Genomic DNA, 11928 nt, shown 5'->3' with positions numbered 1-11928 from the left:
CTGCACTGGCAGGATATGGACGTTCCCAGGCTAGGGGTCAAATCCAAGCTGCAGCCGCCGGCCTACGCCACAGCCACAGCAACGCCAGATCCGAGTTGCCTCTGTGACGTATACCACAGCTCATGGCAACACTGGTTCCTTAACCTACTGAATGGGGCTGGGGATCGAACCCGCATCCTCATGGATATTAGTGGGGTTCTTAACTCGCTGAGCCGCAAGGGGAACTCTCCTCCTCCCGTTCTTGCGCCTCTGCCCTGTAGGTAAAGCCAGGCTTGAGCACTTGTGGAAAGGGGCTCCAGAGACCACAGCTGATAGGCCTCAGCACCTCTGGAGCTGACTGGATGCCCCATGTGGTACCTGCCTCACTGGGACCCCTCATTTCCCACAATTCTGCCTGTGGCCTCCAGGGGGAGCCCTACCCTCCAAAGCAGCAGAGAGCCCCCTCCCCAGACACCTCTGCCCAGGAGCAGAACTGCTTCTCTGCACCTATCTGGAAACAGCTGTCTCTCTCCAACTCTAACGTCTACCCTCCTCCACACCTGGAAGGGGAGGGGGTCTTGGACAAGGGCTACCCTCCAAAGTGGGTCTGTTCCAAGGACTCATGAAATGGTGACGTTTAATGAGAACCCCCCACCCCCCCACCCCTGTATATACATCTATAAAAAATTCAAATACAGCAAGTTACCATCGAGTCAGACTAGAAGGGACTGACAGGGCATTAAATACTGCGGGGGAGGAGCAGGAGAAGGGGAGGGGCATACAAAACAGGGGCAGAGGTGGGGGGATTGAAAAGTGTGGGCGCTGGGGGGAGGGGGATGGCTGGGCCCCCCCGGCGTCAGGAGCTTATAATCTGATGGTGGCAACAGAGACCCCGGGACAGACAGGAGGCAGGGACAGGAGGAGAAACTGTGGAGGTGAGGGGCTCCCCTCAGGCCCCCCAAGGGCTCCTGGGAGTCGCTGGCATTGGAGGGTCCAGCCCGAGGGGGCGGGATGGGGGCGTGGGGGGGGTCTTTGGTGGGTGGGTTAGCTGCATGGCCCCCTCCCCTGAGGAAGGGAGGGGGGCCGGCGTGGTGTGGCGGGGCTTGGGGTCAGCAGGCCCGGGCCTGCCGGGGTCTCTACAAATTGTGTCTGAAGAGAATGCAGAAGGTCCTCCTGCCCGTGTGCAAAATAGAAACCGGGGTCTTCGGGCTCAGCTCCGGCCTCCTGCTCCTCTGCAGGTGCGCTGGCATGTCCTCACAGGATGCCGGGCTCTGGGGGGACAGGGCAGGGGGCTGTGAGGGACGAGGGTGGGGTGGGGCTCCTCCCCCGGGGCTCCCCTCTGCCACCCAGCCTCACTCAGCTTACCAGATCAGGAGACTGTTAGCAGTGGCGGCAGCGGCAGCCAGGGCCAGAGTGACGGGGACACTGAAGAAGTAGGGTGCCGAGGGTCTCCCGCCGCTGCCCAGCTCCCCAGAGTCACAGATCTTCGTGGTGGGCGGGGGTGCCAGGGAGCTGGTGGTGCTGGTCGTGGTCTCTGGGGAACATGGGGGAAACTCAGGGCAGGGGCAGGGCTGGAGTCCCACCCAGATCTGGGGATCCATGAGGCACACTAGTCCCACTTCCCGTGTCAGACCAGGGCTGCCTCCTCCATCAGATGGCCCCTGCCTCCTCTCTCCGACGTGCCCCTCATCTGGCAGTTCCTGCTTCCCGTGAGGCACAGAGACGACCCCTCCCCCATCCAGAGGCCCCTCCTGAGAATGTCCAGGTAGCAAGGACCAGGAACAGGAGGGACTGGACAGACCGGGAGCGTGGCAGCCACACAGAGCACAGAGAGCCCTGGGAGGAGGTGGAGGGACCACTGCGGGTGGGCTCACCGGGGGCCTGGGCCTCGGTGGTGAGGTGTCGTGGCTCCTCGGTCCAGGGTGTGGCGTGGGCGGCCACACTCCAGTCACTCCACGTCCCGATCTCATTGTCCTTGGCTGCCACCTGGATGATATACTCCTTGCCAGCATAGGCATCGGTGATGGTGTGCGTGGTGCCGTCCGACAGCTCCACCTGCGGCCAGACCGTGGGGGGAGGGGGACAAGGATGACGGACCCTGAGGGTCAGCAGAGCGAGGCACCCCCAGAGGAAGTGAGCACACTTGTGGGGAGAGAGGAGTGGAAACACTCCTGCAGGGAATGAGGGCTTCCCTGGGGGAGAGGAGGGCATGGAGAATATCCTGCGGCATATGGAAGTTCCCAGGCTAGGAGTCGGTCAAATCAGAGCGGCAGCTGGCAGCCTACACCACAGACCTAAGCTGCATCTGTGACCTACACCACAGCTCACGGCAACACTGGATCCGAGCCGAGTCTGCAACCTACATACACCACAGCAACACCGGATCCTTAACCCACTGAGAGGGGCCAGGGATCAAACCTGCATCCTCCTGCTTACGAGGTGGGTTCGTAAACCCACTGAGCCTCAAGGCGAACTCCCCAAGAAGCAGTTGAGAGGGAAGGTTACAAACACAGAGGCAGAGGTCAGCTGGAGTCCAAAGCTTCGCTCCATCCCCTACTGGCTAGGCGACCAAGTTACTGAACTCGCACACGCCTCGCGGTCCTCATGTGTAAAATGGCGTTAACGATCTCTCTCCCAGGCCTGTAATGAGGACTCAGGCACATGGTAAGCGCCAAACAGACTTCCCCGCCAGCTCTGTCATCATCATCATGGGTTCCAGCCCAGGGCCCTGGGCGCCCAGACGCCCAGAGCACCCACCAGCCTGTCCCCAGCGGGGTCTCCCCTCAGGGAGGCCTCAGCATGGTTGGCCAGCTGAGGTGGAAAAGGGGTGGGGGGGCAGCTCCCGGGGTGGCAGGACAGCAGGACAGCTGCTCCATTTCCTCCTGGAGGCATCGCCACCCCACCCCCGCCCCGTGGCCCCATCCTGCTGTCTCCCCCTCCACACCCTCCAGGCTGGCCTGCCTGTCCGGCGCCCCTCCCAGGCCCAGGCTGGGCTCTGGTTCATCTCAGCGGCACCCGCCGCCTCATTAAGCCGCCTCGTAAACAGGGGCAGCCGGCAGGGGTGGAGGAGGGGGCCGCTCTGGGCCATGTCTGGCTTCAGGGCTTTTGTCAGTCTCTGTTCCAATCTTTACCCCCAGAAAACCAGGGTCTGGGCTACCTGACCTGCCAGGCTGGGAGGACAGGCGCGGGTGTGTCTGTGGGTTCGTGTGCATGTGCAGCTGGGTCCCAAGTGGGGTGGGAAATTCTCCCAATCCCTCCAGGGTCTGTGGCCCTGAGGTGGGGGGGACTGGAAAAGGCCAGGGTCGGTGTGAGAGCCATTTGGGGCCCAAACCTGGGCTCAGCAAGTCCTACTCCCAGCCATGGAAGATCAGGGGCCCCAGAGACCCCTTCTCCTGGTGGGCATCAGGGCCCCGTTCTGCCTCTGGTCCTTTCTCCCTTTTTGCTCTTGAGGCCCCCCTCTGGCTGAGTAGCCCCAGCTCATTCGGTTCCTTCTCCCTCTTGCCAGGACTCGGCCCTCAGGCCCCATCCTTTGATTCTGCCCCCAATTCTCCACATCTGCCTTTCCCCAAAGTGGGGGGAGAGCCACGGGGAGCTGACCCAATTATCACCTCATCGGTGGGCTTAGGGTAGGCAACTGTTCCTCTCGGAATGTAGCCTAGGAGCCCACTGCTCTCCTGGAAGGCACATCTCCTAGGCCTGGGCCCTTAATCATCCCCTTAAGAGAATGGCCCCACGACTGGCAGGAATTCTCTAGTTGCTGGCATCTGCCTGGCCTAGGGGTCCTCCATCCAGCCTGTGGCAGCGACATCACACAGGCCCTCCTGCTCTTCCTGCTGAGCTAGGTCCAAGGATTCGCCTCCTGCCAACTCAGCCCCTGCCAGCCTTCATGGTGACCATTCTTGTGCCATTCCTGGCCTGAATCTCTCACCTCCTCCAGAAAATCCAAGTGATGCTTCTCTCTGCCCTCCCCTCCTCACTCCCTGCCATCATACACCTGCCTCTCTTCAAGACTAAGGATCGCGGAGGGCCGCACCCGCAGCATATGGAGGTTCCCAGGCTAGGGGTCAAATCAGAGATGCAGCCACCGGCCTACACCACAGCCACAGCAACACAGGATCTGAGCCACGTCTGTGACCTACACCACAGCTCACGGCAACACGGACCCTTAACCCACTGAGTGAGACCAGGGATTGAACCCTGAATCCTCATGGATACTAGTCTGGTTCATAACCCAACTGAGCCACAGCAGGAACTCTGCGGAGAGTAGATTCTGTTCAGAGCAAAACCCAAGTTCAAAAGAGCCATAAATCTGGCCAACCACAAGGCCAATGTGGACCAGGGCTGACATGTGCCACAGCCACGCATGTTCTTGCCATGGAAGCCACAGAATTTGCCCTGCCCGTGTCAGGGTGGGGGGCGGTTCTACCCGTGGCACAGGCCATTGCGTGGTCTTGGCATGTTAGTCACATGCATGGAGGGAACATGGGTCCTGCTGGGGACCACGTGTGTGTGTGCGTGTTCCCGTGTGTGTGTGTGCGTGTGTGGTGGGCAGTGTGCCAGGTCCACTGCAAGGCGTGTGCGCCGCGACGCGCAGGGCTGCTGCCTGTAGCTCGTTAGCAGGGGAGGGGGGCTTGTGAAACTAGACCCTGGTTATTAGCAATGCATTAGTCGCGGGCAGCTGGCCAGGCGGGAGGGACTCCAGACTCTGTCAGGGAACATATGAGCATGTATGCAGCCTTTGCGGGGGCCAGGCCTGCAACCAGGACAGGCGCCCTGGAATCGAATTACACACTTTAAAGGCCAGCTGGGAGCAGGGCATGAGGAGATGAGGCTGCAACCTGATGGACGAGGTGGACAGACAGGTTGACCCTGGGTGCCAGGCTAGGTACCCAGGCAGTACCCTCCCAGCTCACAGACCTCATGGGCCACAAAGCACCCACAACCCTATGGGCCCAGGGCTCTCAAGGAGAGAGAAACCCAAGTCTGCCCCGAACCCTTGGCTATTCCCCAGAACTCTCCACTGTGGCTTCCCCAATATCCCAGAGCACAAGCTGACCCCATACTGCACCCCTCCCGCCCTGTCCACTGCTTGGTTCCCGGCCCAGACCACCTTCTGACCTGTAACTTTAAGCTGACCCCCAAGCTAGACTTGACTTTGGAGCCATGACCCTAGTCATGGCCTGAGCTCACACCCTGAATAAAGCCTGACTCCAGTGCTGCTTCTGACCCCTTGAGCCTATTTACGAGGCCTCGAGGACGGGACCATCCTGCCCCTTGGGCCAGAGTGGAAGGGGGAGATGTCTGCTCCGGGTTGAGCACCAGAAGAAAAGGGAAACACTGCCGGCCTCGCCTGCCACCTGCCCCCCCCCCCAGCATTTCTCTCCACTACCCTGGGGAGCCACAGGGAGAGATGGGTTCCCAGTGCCCTAGTGAGGGTCAGCTGAAACCCCTCAGGGCTTTAGATCAGAGCACCTCCCTCAGCTCCATCCATCCTTTCAGGCCCACCCGGGGCCTTCTTCCCCGGAAAGGACTCTCTGGCTGCCCTCGGGCTTCACGCTGGGACCGCCAGCAGCAGGGATACAGGGACCTCCCATGTCGTGTGGCTCTGATTTAGGTTCCTGGGACCTGGGCTGGGCAGGGCAGGGCAGGGCACTCACATGCTGCCACTGGTCCAGGATGAGGGGACGATAGCGCAGAAAGAACTTGAGAGGAAAGGACTCGGGGTCAGGCCAGGTCGAGGGAGTCTGCCACGTCACCTCTAGCCGGCGAGGGTTGCTGGGCACCGGCCGGGCTACCACATTTTCTGGAGGGTCAGGCTTCACTGTTCAGGAAACATAGCTTTATTACCACACTGACCTCTAGGAACAGTCCCACTTCGCCAACCCCAGCCACCACGGGAACCCATGCGCGTCCCAAGTCATTATCGCCATCATGGCTGCCATCGCTCCTCCCTGGGGTCCATTCTGGCCACCACCATTAACCACCATCTCAGTACTGCCACCCTTCACATCCCTGTCGTCACCAGTGCCAGTGACTGTCACTACAGTCATGTCGCCAGCTCATCGTCACCATAAATTTCATCCCGTCCCCCCAAACTCATCTTCATGAGGACCAGCATCCCACTTACTAAGCCTCTAGCACACTCTACCATTAGCCCCATCACCTGGATCATCCCCCACCCAGAACCAGCATCACACACTCCACCAAAGCCTGGATTGTCACATCAACTCTTCCAGTTCCAAACTGAGACACAGTCTCCCTTGGAAGAGTCTGGGTTTGAAGCTGCTCTGGGGGTCAAAGTTAAAAGACAGTCCACAGGTGTTGCAGATCGGAGTTGGAAGTGGGCTGAGGATCTGATGGGAGCATCTAAGGGCCCAGCTCATGCAGAAAGAGTCTGGCTGGGGAGCCAGCCAAGGAATGGGGGTGGGGGTAGGCAAGGGGTCTGGCTGGGATGGGGCAGGGGAGGCAGAAGGTCTGGCGGGAAGCGGGGGCCGGCAGAGGGTCTGGCTGGGAGGGGGCAGGGGCAGGCAGAGGGACCGGCTGGGAGGTGGGGGGGAGGGCAGTATCTGTCCCAGTCCTGTCTCCTGTTCTGACACCTCATTCATCACAGGCCGTAAGGAAGCCATTAGTGTGTGGGGGGGTGGAGGCTGCAGCTGCACAGGGGTCTGGCCCAGCCTGCCCCCACCCCCTCCTGCTTGCTCTGGGAGCCAGAGAGACGATGGGAAGAGCTGCTGGAGAGATCTCTTGGCCCCAGCAGGTAAAGGACACTCACTCAGATATTCACAGGTATATACACGCCGTGCATATAAATATATACACATTATACGTGCCACATATACCGGTGCACACATGTGAACATCCCCACAACACTCAACACCTCTGGCAAACATCCACTCACACACTCCCACTGGAGTGTGCAAGCAGGGACCCCACGCACCAATGGTGAACTCGTCGAAGGTGATAGCTGTGGCGTTGTGGCCCAGGGCGTTGCTGACACTTATGGAGACCTTGTACTTGATGGTGGAGAACAGGTGCATGTAGCGGATGTGGCAGCGGTTCTTGAGGGCTGGGTCCTTCTCACAGACCATAACTTTGGAGCCGTGCCTGGGGGTGGGGGGGTGTGAAGCTCAGGCACTGTTACCAACATCAAGGGTCAAGGCAGGGCAGAGGTTGGGGGGAGGTCAGGCCCATGGCTGGGCAAAGGTCTGGACTGAGGAGACGGTCAGGGGCCAGGGGAGAGGTCAGGGTTGGAAGCGGGTCACAGGCGCGTCTACTCACAGCACGGTCACATTGAAGGTGTTGGGGATGTAGGTGGGAGTGGGCAGATGCCAGCTGCAATAGAAGCCCTTGGGGTAAGTGTTGGAGCGGCAGCTGAGCACGGGCTCCCGCGGCGGCACTGCGGGTGAGGACAGCACGGTCAGGGCGTTCTTGAAGCCCCCAGTCCCCTGTACTAGTATGGGGACAGGTGGGCCCCAGAACCCCAGCTCTCCCCCTTCAACCCATCAGCAATGCCAGAGGGGGGGCGCTGTCAGCGAGGGTCTGAGGCTTCCCAGGCCACAGAGAGCCAGATGTTTAATTAAAGAAAAACAAGGGCTGTAGGGAGAGGGAGCCCCCCCCACCTGCTCAATGGAGGCGGGGACTGTGGGGAGCAGGGGGCTGCGGGCCTCAGCTCATCAATCACAGGGCGGAGGTGATGTTTGGGGGAATCAGCCCTCAGCCCCACACCCCCTGCCACACTGTGTCCATTTCCAGAGGAAGGTTGTGCAACATAGGCTGGTGGGGGGTCTTGACTGGGTCTGCTGGCTGGAGGGGTGTTCAGGGCGCACATTCCCTGGGGAAAAGACATCCAGGCCTCCCCTCAGGAGGGAGAGAAGGAGAAACAGGAGGACAGACCTGGTGGCTCCATAGGAACAGCAGCACTGGGGGGTGGTTCATGTGCATACATATGTTACACGTGCGTCTGCGTGTGGCACGCACGAGTCACGTGTGATGGAATGTGGGTACATGAGCAGGGGTGTCTGTGTGTATGGCTCTCGGAGCACGTGGGTGGGTGACTGCATGGCTACTGAAAGGAAGCTGCTGGCCCCCCCAGTATGTACCTCACCCCAGCCCCAGCCCCCAGCTTCTCCATCACGGACCCTTTACCTGGTCAGCAGCTGCCTTTCCTCTGGGGCACGCAGAGGCCCAGAGAGGGATGGGGACCTGCCCAGGATCACACAGCAAGCCAGAGCTGGTACTAAATCCATCTCCATGACCACACACACATACTTGGGAAGTCCTCCTTGCTGTCTAACCACACTCTTTTTGCTGCTGTGAGCACTTAGCCCAGCTGTCCCATCCTTGGGCACTGAGTAAGGCGTGAGAACAGGCAGCTCAGGTTCCTGGAAGGAGGCAGCTTCTGTGATCTGACCCAGGCAAGGAATGTCCGTCCGTGGCTCCAGGGACACTGACACCTCCCTCCTGTGCCCCCCCACCCCACCCCCTGCCTGACAGGTGGACAGGAAATGGGGGGGGCAGCTCCATAAGCTGGAGACAGTGAAGGGGAGTGCACGTCAATGCCTGCTGAGTGGCCATGGTGACACAGGGAACTGTGGGCTTTCATCCACAGCATGCATGTGACTGTGAGTGACCTGTGTGATTGTGTGTGCACGTCCAGTACACATGAAGTGTGTGTACTGGGGCCCAATGCCCAGAGCCCAATCTGGCTTTGCAGCAGGAGAGATGAGGGGCTCAGAGAAGCACTGAGCGAAGCTTGGGTGTGGCAGGTGGAGTGGGCTACGCTGTGGGCAGAGGTGGCTCCAGCCCCAGGCTTGCAGGGGAGCAAGCTGGAGCCACCTGCCTTCTGCCCACCTCTGTCTGCCTCTCCCGGGAAGCCTTCCTGGCCCTCCTGCATCTGTTCCACGTTCATCCCCTGTGCCTCCTGTGACCCTTGCCTATCTGCCCAGGGGCATGGACATGTGGGGGTGGGGTGGGGGGCGGCCAAGGACACAGGAAGTGCCTTGTGGGGGCCTGTGGGCCAGGCCAGAGTTGGCAGCCACCCCGGGAGGAAAGGACATTCCGAGGTCGGCTGAGAAGCCTCCACTCCCCCCTCCTGCCACCACCCTCCCTCACCCCCGGCTTCAAAGGAGAAGGGCGCTAGGGGTGGCGGGGGGGGGGCGGGGGGGACTGAAGCCTGCAGAGTCAGCTCCCTGCCTCCTGGGATCTTCGGAGGGCAGAACAGGCCAGGGCACTGGACTCACCGGGCCCCTCCCCTGGCCAGCCTCCCCATCGACCGTTTCCTCCATTCCCCTCTGGCCGTCTTCCCTGCTCCAAGCAGCAGCCCCCGCCCAAGTTCCCCTCTCTGACTGGGCAGGTCATGGGGGGCAGTGGGGGTGGGGGGCAGGCAGGGTTTGTCTGTCATCTGGCTACTCCTGCCTGGCCCTGGGCCCTGAGTCGGGAAGGGCTTGGGTTTCCTGACAGGGACCAGGTTTCTCAGAGGGAAAGGAGGAAAGAAAAACAAAGAAAAGGAAGAAAAGGAGTGACTTGCTGCAGCTGGAGCCCAGCTGAGGGGCCGGGTGGATGGAGGTGGGGGCGCTGTGAGAGACCAAGTGCGAGGCTGTGGGACAGCATGCAGTTAGGAGGCCTGGGCTGAGTATGCTGCACGTCAGGGGAGACGCTGTGGGTAAGAGGTTGCGATTGGGAGGCTGTGTGTGTAACTCCAACAGGCTTCTTCCTGTGTGTGTCTGGGACTTGGGGCAGTCGAGTCACTGTGATTGGCTGTGCGTGACGGCATGACTGCATGTGTGTGCGACTCGGGGTGAGGCTGTTGGATTCGGGGACTGTCTATGTGTGTGAGGCCGTGTGGCTGAGGTCCTCTGGGTGAATGCATGTAAATGTGCCGTGGGGTGCCAAACGGCGCCAGCAAAACCACAAACCCAAGGTGCTGTGTATGAGATGGAACTTAAGTCCGAATGCGTTTTGCAAAATCGTGGGTGGGGGATGGTGCCCAGAATTCCAAATGTGTTCAAACGTCTGAGCTGAGCACTGGGTGGGAGCACAGTAGGGATGGCATGGGAGCAAAAGCCCATATGCGTTCGTGTCACGATATCACACAGAGGTGTGCTCCTGGATGCCTAGACTTCCCGAGTTGCCCCTGCAGGGGCTCCTGAGGTGCCCAAGTGACAGCATCAGCGAGTGGCAGGGTGTCCCCGAGTCCCACGCGGGGCCGTGTGCGCGTGTACATGCGTGCATGTACCCCTGCTGGCCCAAGGTTTGTTTGTTTTCCTCCTAATTGGCTTGTTTTTCCATGTCCAGCCCACCAAACCGCATGTTTTTCCTCTCATCTCGCCAGCCCGCCTGGGCTGGAGCCCCCGGCACGCATGAGGCCTGCCCGCCGGCTGAGGGGAGGGGCAGGCTGCCCACACCCCTGGCCAGGCCAGGGCAGGCGGGGCAGGGTGGGGCCGGGTGACCCTTTCAGCTCTGGCCCTGCCCAGGCCCCACCTACTCTCCTCCTCCTCCTGCCTGGCATTCAAGGTCCTCCCCCCTCCCCTGGCCTGTCCCAACCTTATCTCGTGACATCCCTCCAGGCACCCTAACCTCTGGACTCCCAAATGCCCGCCTGCCGCCTTCCACTTTTCCCCGTTTCTTCTTCAACCACAGGCTGCTCTTTCCCTTCCCACCAAACAGGGCTGAGGATGAAGCTGTGCTGAACCACAGGGGGTCTGGAGTTTCTGTCCCTGAGCAATCAAATACAAATATTTTGTCTTTTTAGGGCCGCACCCATGGCATATGGACGTTCCCAGGCTAGGGGTCGAATCAGAGCTGCAACTCCCGGCCTATGCCACAGCCACAGCAACATGGATCCAACCCACATCTATGACCTATACCACAGCTCACGGCAACACCGGATCCTGAACTCACTGAGCAAGGCCAGGGATCAAACTCGGTCCTCATGGAAATTAGTCATGTTCTTAACCTGATAAGCCACAATGGAACCTCCTAAATACAAATACTTTAAAACTGGACAAGGAACTACTTAAAAGCAGTCAATTAATCTGATTTATTTTACCTGAAAATCAGAATACACTGAATCAGCAGTGTCTAAGGAAACCAAAGGATACTATTGAAAGGAACCCTGTCATCCTGTTTCCTCATGTCCAGGGTCCTTTCATCACCCTGGATATGGGTCTCCTTAGAGTTGGTTGTGACCAACCACCCGGGGCAGGAAGGTGGGTCAGGAGGAGGCAGTTCAGGGATAAGTCCGGTGAAGGGGACTTTCAGCAGAATTATTTATTTATTTATTTACTTTTGGTCTTTTTAGGGCCCGCACCAGCAGCAGATCTAAGTTCCCAGGCTAGGGGTCGAATGGGAGCTACAGCTGCTGGCCTACACCACGGCATAGCAAGGACAGATCTGAGCCGTGTCTGTGACCTACACCACGGCTCACGGCAACGCTGGATCCTTAACCCACTGAGCGAGGCCAGGGATCAAACCAGCATTCTCATGGATCCTAGTCAGGTTCTTAACCTGCTGAGCCACAGTGGGAACCCCTCAACAGAATATTTTTAGGACCAAGCACCCTTGGAAATAGAGACGTGAAACTCTTCTAAGTTTAGGATAACTATTAAATTATTTTTGGTTTGAATGACCCACAAATCAGCGGTAACTTGGTCCTGCTTTCTAAGTGCTGGCAAGAAGGATAATTTGATATCAAGTGTTGCCAAACCCAGTCCCTTGTTACTAATAGAAAGTGACTGAAACAATCATGATTCATGTCTCCTATTCCTCTGACCAACTCTTTAGAAGGAAACAAGGCAATGAGAGAGAAGTACCTGTTACTAATGCTACAGCCAATTCATGGCCAGTTCTCCTCTGACAGGCAGGGCCTGGGGAGTGGTCAACATATAGATAAAAGATCTGGGCTCTGGTCCCAAAGGGCAGCTGTGGGCACATCCTGTGGGTATGGCTACA

The 11928-nt window shown here is 59.2% G+C and overlaps 1 protein-coding gene across 4 annotated transcripts in view; it reads right to left on the bottom strand.

Moving 5' to 3' along the window:
* Window positions 1-599: 599 nt before the first annotated feature.
* Window positions 600-11928, bottom strand: part of CNTFR (ciliary neurotrophic factor receptor) — a 40596-nt gene continuing 29267 nt past the window's right edge. For all 4 annotated transcript variants that reach the window (XM_047755134.1, XM_047755133.1, XM_047755137.1 and 1 more), the window contains 6 exons: window positions 7258-7375; window positions 6917-7083; window positions 5637-5800; window positions 1854-2034; window positions 1345-1513; window positions 600-1250 (listed from right to left, as the gene is read on the bottom strand). In XM_047755134.1, the coding sequence (XP_047611090.1) occupies window position 1250; window positions 1345-1513; window positions 1854-2034; window positions 5637-5800; window positions 6917-7083; window positions 7258-7375 (800 nt within the window). In that variant the 3' untranslated portion in view covers window positions 600-1249. The remainder of the gene's footprint in view (window positions 1251-1344; window positions 1514-1853; window positions 2035-5636; window positions 5801-6916; window positions 7084-7257; window positions 7376-11928) is intronic.

Source organism: Phacochoerus africanus, chromosome 12, assembly GCF_016906955.1.
Source record: "Phacochoerus africanus isolate WHEZ1 chromosome 12, ROS_Pafr_v1, whole genome shotgun sequence".
In the NCBI taxonomy this organism is placed as follows: Eukaryota; Metazoa; Chordata; class Mammalia; order Artiodactyla; family Suidae; genus Phacochoerus; species Phacochoerus africanus.
The sequence above is the reverse complement of the archived record's forward strand: the minus strand, read 5'-3'. Positions and strand labels throughout refer to the sequence as shown.